At 36.5% G+C, this 9,310-nt stretch overlaps 1 protein-coding gene across 1 annotated transcript in view; it reads right to left on the reverse strand.

Moving 5' to 3' along the window:
- The window catches only part of LOC107294771 (X-linked retinitis pigmentosa GTPase regulator), a gene marked incomplete at its 5' end in the record, with an annotated part of 31,701 nt that extends 22,862 nt beyond the window's left edge, over positions 1-8,839 (reverse strand). The window contains 5 exon segments of the mRNA XM_029285697.1: positions 2,725-2,849; positions 3,355-3,510; positions 5,858-6,016; positions 6,557-6,706; positions 8,681-8,839. Coding sequence (XP_029141530.1) covers positions 2,725-2,849; positions 3,355-3,510; positions 5,858-6,016; positions 6,557-6,706; positions 8,681-8,839 — 749 coding nt within the window.
- Positions 8,840-9,310: the final 471 nt, after the last annotated feature.

Here is a 9,310-nt window from a genome sequence, read left to right on the forward strand (position 1 = left end):
GATTGTGTGGTATTGAACAGATTTATATTGAAGAAGTCAATGTTAAATATTTGAACCCAGACAACATATTGTTTACTAAGCACTAAAGACTGTAATTCTTAAAAATTAATAAAACTTTTTTTTAAAAAAAGAGTTTCCCTTAAAGATGATTCATAGAATATAAAGTTCCTAGTACGGGTTTCACACATTAAAAAAAACACCACCTCCCAATTGTAGAATATAGAATTAGGGGAACATCTTACCATATACAGTAACTTTGTGATAAGTTTAAATTTATTTGGGAACAGGTTTTAAGGAAATAGAACAAATTGCACAACAAATAAATAATACTCTTTAGTTGGCATTATTGAATTTGTAGTAACATTGGTCTACAAATTTTGGGAAATAATTGACCTCCGAGATAAAATGTGTTAATTCTTACATATTTTGATTAGATAAATTAGAAAACAGGTGGTAAAGTTGCTGGTTGGCTAAAGTTTTCAAGATATTTCACAATAAAGATTTATACACAGGCGAGTATGTTTGCCTACAAGGGAGGGAGGGAGGTGTCTAATGATCACGATGCCTTGTAACTTCTCAACAAAGTATGGTAGAACAATGAAAATGGTACCACATGGAAGTGTATAAATTTATCTTCACTTTGAGACTAACGATTATTACTCAACTGTAATTTGTTTTTTTATTGCAAGGCACATTTCTCTTGGTCAGATCTACGCATCATATAGTTACATCTGGTGTCTTGTGAAAGCGTCATTGTCTAACATTTCCAAGGAACAGTTGCGTGATATTTTCCCTCGGAAGCCAAGATGCCTCAAAACTGTGTAAATTATGTAGATAACTTCTGCTACATTTGTGGTGAGGTTACATTTGCACCTCAAAAGTGTAATATGATAGCAGTGGTTAAAAAAAAGCATACCACCTATGTTTTGGATGCAAAATAGGGGATCAGGACAAGAGTTGGGCCCCTCATTATTGTTGCATTATATGTGCAATGTATCTGCATTATTGGCTAAAGAAGAAGAAAAAGTCCATGCCTTTCACAGTCCCAATGGTGTGGAGGGAACCCATCAATCACAGTAGCGACTGCTATTTTTGCATGGTTCCCCCAATTGCAAAAGGGATCTCAAGAAAGAAGAAGTGGATCATGGAATATCCAAACATTCCATCCGCACTGTGTCCTGTACCCCATGGTGAGGACTTGCCAATTCCAGATTCACCACAATCCTGATCTCTAGACTCAGATGATGATAAAGATGATGAGCAGGATGCAGCTGATCCGGGGCTAGTGGACCCAAACTTTAGCCCATCGTATGCTCCTCCTGAACCACATCTAATTTTACAGAGTGAATTAAATGACCTGGTCAGGGATTTGGAATTGCCTAAGAGTAATGCAGAGCTACTGGGCTCCAGATTACAGAGTGAAAAAGCATGAAAATGTTACATGGAAAACCAATGAATGAATGGAAAATTATGTTATTGGTATCAATAAAAAGATAAATTTATAATGATTGGTGTGGCACCATTATCATTGCTATATCACATTTTGCAGAAAAGTTATAATTGCACATCCCCTTGTAATTTTGAATTATTTTGATGCAATTTTGACCTGAAGCTGTATCTTGGAAACCAATTCGTACTCAGGACTTAATTTTCCTTCATTAGTGACCCAATTCTGGTAAAATTTTGCTACTTTCATTTCCGAGGCTTTCTCCTTGTAGACCAGTGTAATCATTAAATAAAAATGTAACATGCAGCCTTAGTGGAATATTTAATGGCTGCAATTCATAAAGTTGGGTTGCTAGATTTTTGAAAGATCTGATTGGAGCTGGTATAGATGACTAAAACTTACGGGTATGGGATATTTTGTTACAGAATTTTTTTTTAGACAATATAGTGAGTTCAAAAACAAGCTAAAATGAACAATTATGGACTAGTCCAGTGATGGCGAATCTTTTAGAGACCGAGTACCCAAACTGCAACCCAAAACCCACTTATGTATCATCGGGTGCTGGGTGGGCGGGTGTGGCCCATTGGGTGGGCGTGACTGTGGTAATAATGGCAGACTGGGTGGGACTAAAAAGTTCAATCAATCAATTCCAACTTTGCGAGATCTTTTTTTTTCCGTGAGAAGTTGAAATTGATTGATTGAACCTTTTTTTTTGCACATGGCGGCGGAGGCCTAAAGCGAAAAGGTTTTATAAAACCTAGCTGAAGGCCTAGGACTGGGGCATGGCACGCGTGCCCACAGAGAGGGCTCTGCGTGCCACCTGTGGCACGCATGCCATAGGTTCGCCATCACGGGACTAGTCCATGTTTACTGAAGTAATTAACAAAAGAAGTATCAATCAACATCATCCAAAGATATAGGAAAATATTGGAAATATATCATTCTTTCACAATCTTTGAAAATATCTTTCAAATAATATAACTGAATGAAAAGTTTGTATGCAAATGAAACATTTATCATGCCACTTTTTCTTCTTTTTCTTATCATTGCATATTATAATATGTTTTTATTTGGATAACATTAAATCAATTTTTTGTTAATATAAATAAAATGTAGACTAAAATGTAAAGATGGAATGATGAATAAAATTATACTTTATGACTTCAGAGTTCATCTATAATAAAAAATAAATGAAGCATACTATTTTTAAATAATCAGATATTTTAAATGCCAGATGATACTTATTTCAAAGCATAAATAGGAAACTGAAGACTTACCAAATGTACAGTATACCTCAAAAAATTGGAACATAATGTAGGTACAAACTGATTTGTGTAATTTTCTTTCCCAAGTCCTAATTTGCCATGCCGTCCATCGCCAAAAGTATACATAAGACCATTCTCTAAGTACAAAGAAACATGTTAATACCTCAGCCTGCAGACAAAACTGTTATTCTAGCAGCAATTCTATACTTTAGAATTTCAACATGTAAAATAGGCTTTTCATTAGGAGTTCATCCTCTGTTTTCATTTTTAATAAAAGTTTATACATCTTAGCAATAATATGATTATTATTTGTACTGCCTCCATTTCTGATTTGGAGAGGAATCACAATTTGCCATATTCACATTTAATGCCAATTTGTTTTCAGAATAATGAAACACATGGGAAAATCTGAACCTATGAGAAAGCAGTTGTAACACTGAGTGATTAACCCAGGCCACTATCCCAATGCAAACCCATTGGTTAACAATTACATGTGAACTTAGTCACCATTTTTTTAAAAAAAATTGCTAAAATTAACAATTAAAGTATTACTTTGAAATCTATTTAGTACTATGAAGATCTATTGACCTTTAATATCATAAAACACTGCAAATGTAGCACCAAAGTTAACATCATGTGTACCTGTTATTAAAGCTGTGTGGTTTTCTCCACTTGCAATGTTACAGATTTTATGCTTTTCCAGATGATTTACTATCTTTGGTTCAGAAGTTTCAAAGATAAATGTACCAAGTCCAAGTTGCCCATATTGACCTAGGCCAAAGGTATAGACCTCTCCCCCTGAAAATTGCACATGAAAGTAATATTCTAGTCACAAATGTGATTTTCAAACAATCAGGGTGTTATAGCAGAGTTTGTTAACATAAGCTCGTTAGCAAATAAATGCAAATTTAGATTAGTATCTATACTGATTATTGTATAAAAAGAAATGTAAAGTTAGCCTATCTCACTTCCATTGCAAAATGTATCAGGATTATCAACATGATAATTGTGCAAGAGAAAAAAAAAGCTACAGTGGATCTAGATTGTCATGTTACTCCAGCTTTCTTCTCTACTGCAAGTGGATAAATATTATAAGACACATAAACTTGTTTCCCATAGTAGCCAATAAGATTCTAGGAAAAGCATGTAAGCAGAATATAACAGCAACAGCATTTAAAATCTGCCTTATTGATGCTGCAGAAATAAAATTCCTTACCTGGGATTCCTGCTTCCCACTTAATGACCTGAGTGTCTCAGATTACAACTACACCTGGGACTGGGATACTAAGTGATTTGGTCATGTGAAGTTGCACTTTATGACTGCATCACCTAGCAACAACAATCCTGTTCTCAATTATCATAACCTGTACATCAACTCCTTGTTTAGCAGCTATTGTTTTGTGAATATTTGCAAATACAAAGGCAAGTATTAAAAAAAAAAATCTTCTGACCAAAGCATACATTTACAACCAATTTATTTTCCAGATTATTTTTTATTCTGCCTCTTATTCTTTTTAAAAATAACTCAAGGAGGAAAACAAAGATAATGCTACGTTTGGTTAGTCCTAGGCAGTGGGCCTTTTCTGATGTGGCACCCGCATTGTGGAATTTTGTAGAATTCTGGAATACGTTATTTTTAACAACCCTCCATCTATTATTTTATTTTTCTGTTTTAGCTTTGCTTTTTAGATTGTAATGCTTTTTAAAATAATTATTATATAATGGTTTTAGGTTATAATTGTTTTATATGCACACTGTTTATTGGATTGCTGTGTGCTGCCCAGAATCACCATTCATGAAATGGGTAGCCATATGAATTTGATTAATAGCTAAATAAATAATCTTCCTCCTCCATTTTCTCCACAACAGCAACCTTGTGAGGTAGGTTGGGCTGATAGAGAATGACTGGCCAAGGTCACCCAGCTGGCTTTCATGCCAAAGGAAGGACTAGAAATCACAGTCTCCGGGTTTCTAGACCAACACTTTATCTACAGGTAGTCCTTGAGTTACGACAATTGAGCCCAACATTTATGTTGCTAAGTTGTTAAGTTAGTGACACGGTTGCTAAGTGAATCTGGCTTCCCCATTGACATTGCTTGTCAGAAGGTCTCAAAAGCTGATCACATGACCTCAGGACATTGCAACGGTCATTAGAATCTGAATTTTGATCATGTGACCATGGAGATGCTGCAACAGTCGTAAGTGTGAAAAACAGTCATAAGTCACTTTTTTCAGTGCCTTTGTAACTTTGAACAGTCACTAAATGTTGTGAGTCGAGGACTACCTGTACTACACCAGCAAAGGTCTTCAGGCTGAAACTGATTAAACTCTGGTCATTTTAAGGCATCAGCAGAACTGGTCAGAGGGTGCTACTAATAATAATTAAGGTCCAAAAACTCAACATTGTAACTTTGAGTTAGCATTTTTTAGGGAAGCACTGAGCTGTGGAGAAAAACAACTCAGGAAGAGATAGTTTGTTTAAGCAATCTATATATCCTATGAGGCAGTACAAAAGGGGGGGGGGGAAGCGAGTCAGGCACAGGAGAGAACTTTGTCCAAATAAAATGGCAACAACTAACGATCTCTCTTTGATGTTCAGCTTAAAATGTGTTAAGAGATATGTGAGTACAGGTAGCCCCACACTTACAATCTTTGTTTAATGACTGTTCAAAGTTATAATGGCACTGAAAAAGTGACTTACAACCTGTCCTTGCACCCACAACCGTCACAGCATACCCATGGTCACCTGATCAAAAGTTGGGCGTTCTTCAACCGGCATATATTTATGACAGTTACAGTCCTGGGGTCACATGATCACCTTTTATTATACACAGAGTCCCTCTGTGAGGGAGATGGATGGTTCAAAATGTGAAAAATAAATAACTTTGCAACCTTCCCAGCTGACAAGCAAAGGGGAAGTTGAGTCACTTAACAACCACATGATTCACTCAACAACTGCAGTGATTCACTTAACAATCAAATAAAATTGGGCACAACTCATTTAGCAATCATCTTGCTTAGCAATGGAAGTCCCAATTGTGGTTATAAGATGAAGACTACTTGTATCATAATTTGTTCAGAGTGGTGAGTATGAACACCAATTATATACTAGAAAGCAACAGAAAAAATACTGAAGCATATATACCAGCCAGTGCTACTGTATGTCCTCCTCCACAGGCAACCTTATTAACTCTACTTGGAATTCCAGAAACAAGCTGTGGGACTCTATTGTTTTTCAGTTGTGCAAGTGACAAACCTAGTTTCCCATTGTCAGACTCCCCAAAAGTATAAAGTTCTCCATCACCTATAGGAAACAAAGTGGGAACATTAAGATTCATGACACAAGGAGAAAAGACATTCATTTGTAGAATACTTTATGCAAACTTTCTTTGTTATACTTGTATCTTCTGAACTACAGCTAACTTCAACTTTTTGAAAAATAAACCACGCAATGCTAAGCATCACAAACGCTTTCTGGAGAGATCAATTGGCAAAGAGGAATTCCTTCATCAGGGAGATCAACAGATAGAAATTTACAAACAGCAAGAAGCCATGACACTATGGAAATACCTGGAAACTCTGTGAATGTGATTCTTCCAACAGCCCTTGCCAAATTCTGAAGCAGAATATCATGGGGTCAGGGAAGGCAATGTAAAATAATAGCTTTGGGTCTTTTAGATCCAAGATTTTTTTTTTAATTTCTTGGGAAACCTCATTTAGCCCATTTAAGATTGCTGTAAAAGTGTCTGATGTACCACTTGATCAGCACCATATATTATGGCAAATACAGAATTTCAAGCAACATTATTGGACTTTGAACATACATAAGTAATTTTACACTTACATGTTATTAAGGCAGAATGGTAATATCCACAAGAGATCCAGAAAACAGGTTTCCCAACATCCACTTGATGAGGAACACATACATTAGCTTCATTACCCAAGCCTATTTGGCCTTCAGAATTATCTCCCCACATAAAAAGTTGTCCATCCTCTTAAAAATAAGAAAGATTATTATTGTAAAAAATTCCAAATTATTTAAAGAAGCAAAGTCTAAGGAAATGAGGCTTAAAGCCATGGAGACTAGAGAAGAAACTTATAATATAGAAGGAGAGAGAAGGTTCAGAAACAATAAAAATTCCCATTTTGTGTATTATCTCATAGTCAGTGAGTTACATTTGAAGGATAACGGCAAATTGTGAGTTTTCCCTCTCTGAAATTATTTCTCTCTTACATCAGATAAAATTTAAATTAATTTTACAAAAAAGGATACAATATTTAGAAGCATTTCCCTTATAACTAAGACACTGGGGTGGTAACTTCATTAAGTTATTCAAAATCTTGTGAAGATCCTACTACGGAGTATACTCATACTGCTTTATTTGAAAAAGAGTTCATTCAAGTTGGAGAAAACATTAAATGGGTTTGAGATTTATTTTTTTTTTGCATTTTAAAAGCCAGGTCAACACTTAAAGCAGAGGTAAATTTGTTAGCACACATGAATTGTATTGTTTCACATGCATAATTCAGTGACATCTTCTGTATTATGACAGGGCATATTGTATTAGGGATATAGTGCTACACAGAACAACAGAAGAAAAGGATTTAGGTTTGCTCATTGCTGATAACTACAACATAAGTAAACAGTGTGTCCAGGCAGCTGTGAAGGCAAACAAAATTCTGGGATGTACCAGGGATTCACCAGCAGGAAAAAGGAAGTTTGAATCCTGCTAAATAGGACTTTAGTCAAACCCTATTTAGAATAATGTGTCCAGTTCTGGAGACTCACTTAAAAAAAGATTTTAATAAGATTGAGCGAGTCCAGAGACAGGCAACAAAAATGGTGCAAGGTTTGAGGGACAAAACGTGTCAGGAGAGACTGGAGGAACTGAATATGTACAGCTTAGAGTAGGGGTCCCCAATCCCTGGGCTGCAGCCCAGTACCAGGCTGCGGCCTGTTTGGAACCAGACCATGCAAGCAGCGGGCAAGTGCATGCGCATAGCTCCAGTTGCATGAGCTGCAAATGGAGCTGCATGTGTGAGTGCACTCACCCGCTGCTCATACGGAACCATTTTCTCTCTCCCCCCACTGCTGCCAGTCTGCAAAGCCAGAAAGGTTGGGGACCGCTGGCCTGGAGGACCGAAGGGAAAGGTGGGGGAACATGATTGAAACCTTTAAATATATTAAGGGTTTGAATAAGTTCCAGAGGGCGGTATTTTCAATATTAAGCAAAAATCAAGAACATGGGGGCATAACGACAAACTGACAGGAAATTCAAAAGTAATATTAGAAAGTATTATTTCACAGAAAAAATAGTGGAAGTTTGGAACCAATTTCCAGCAGAGGTAGTGGATCAGTCATCAGTAACTGAGTTTAAACATGCTTGGGATAAGCACACATCCATCATCCAACAAAAAATAAAACAAAAACAAAACAAAAACAAGGAAAAAACCTCAAAGGACAGACACAATGGGCCATTAGGTCTTTTCTGCTGTCAGTTTTCTATGTTTCTATGTATTTATGGACATTACTTACAAAACTGTAAGGATGCTTACACTACAAAATGTCCTTGTTAACCTGCAATGGTCTCACTTTTGTTCCAGCTGGGAGGAAAATGAACTGTTTGCTTATATCCAAATTACCATTTTAAGCCATTTCATAGTCTTTAGAACTTGTTTATTTGGCCATTGTTTAAGTTTTAGTGATCAAATTCAAGTTATGGGTACATAACTATCATCTAATAATAGCCCTTTTAAGGACTTTATAAGCTTAAGGAAGGTTATAAAAATGCTACTTTCTGCACTTACTTTCTGCATTTCACACCCTATTTTGTGAAAAAATATTTGCCCTCCATAGACTAAATATTTTTGACTTTTGGTTTCCATAAAGACCTAATGGAAAAATACTTAAACTTTCAACTAACTTCCTGTTCAGCATAACTTTCATATAAGTCACTATTGGGCTCACCAGTTAATGCTGCTGATGTGTAGGATCCAGCTGCCAACTGTTTGATCTTGGGCTGACTGGTAAAATAACTAACTAGATGAAATGCACTTCTTTCTTCTGTGTCTCCTAATCCCAGTTGTCCTTCACTGTTACCCCCAGTGGCATACAGGTTCCCTTTTTCTGTGTAGAAAAAAACACAAGCAAAATAAGCACACTTTACTTGAAGCACCAGGAAAAAAACACTTCAAATAAAGAACATATTACACAGTCTCGTGTTGTCTTTAAGACTAATCACAACTGTTTAATGGTTACCTGCAGAAGTCACTGTCTACAGTTTAACTCTTTTTAAAGAATTACTGACTACATAGTAGAATTTGACTATGCAAATTAGAATCACAGAATTGGAAGGGACCATTTAAGCCACAGGCCCAGCCTTCAATTCAGTGCAGAAACCCAAATTAAAATATTCCAGAGAAAGGTTGTCTAAAGCACAGGTCCCCAAACTTTTGGGCACCAGGGACCAAGTCCATGGTGAAAGGTTTTTCCACGGACCAGAGTGTGTGTGGTTTTGTGTGCTACCTGCATCCCACGGATGGGGCTTTGCTTGTTTGTGCGGACCGTTTGCTGGCAAGCCACGGACCGGTACTGGTC

Source organism: Protobothrops mucrosquamatus, unplaced genomic scaffold (genome assembly GCF_001527695.2).
Source record: "Protobothrops mucrosquamatus isolate PMUCROS unplaced genomic scaffold, P.Mucros_1.0 scaffold2089, whole genome shotgun sequence".
NCBI classification, from domain to species: domain Eukaryota; kingdom Metazoa; phylum Chordata; class Lepidosauria; order Squamata; family Viperidae; genus Protobothrops; species Protobothrops mucrosquamatus.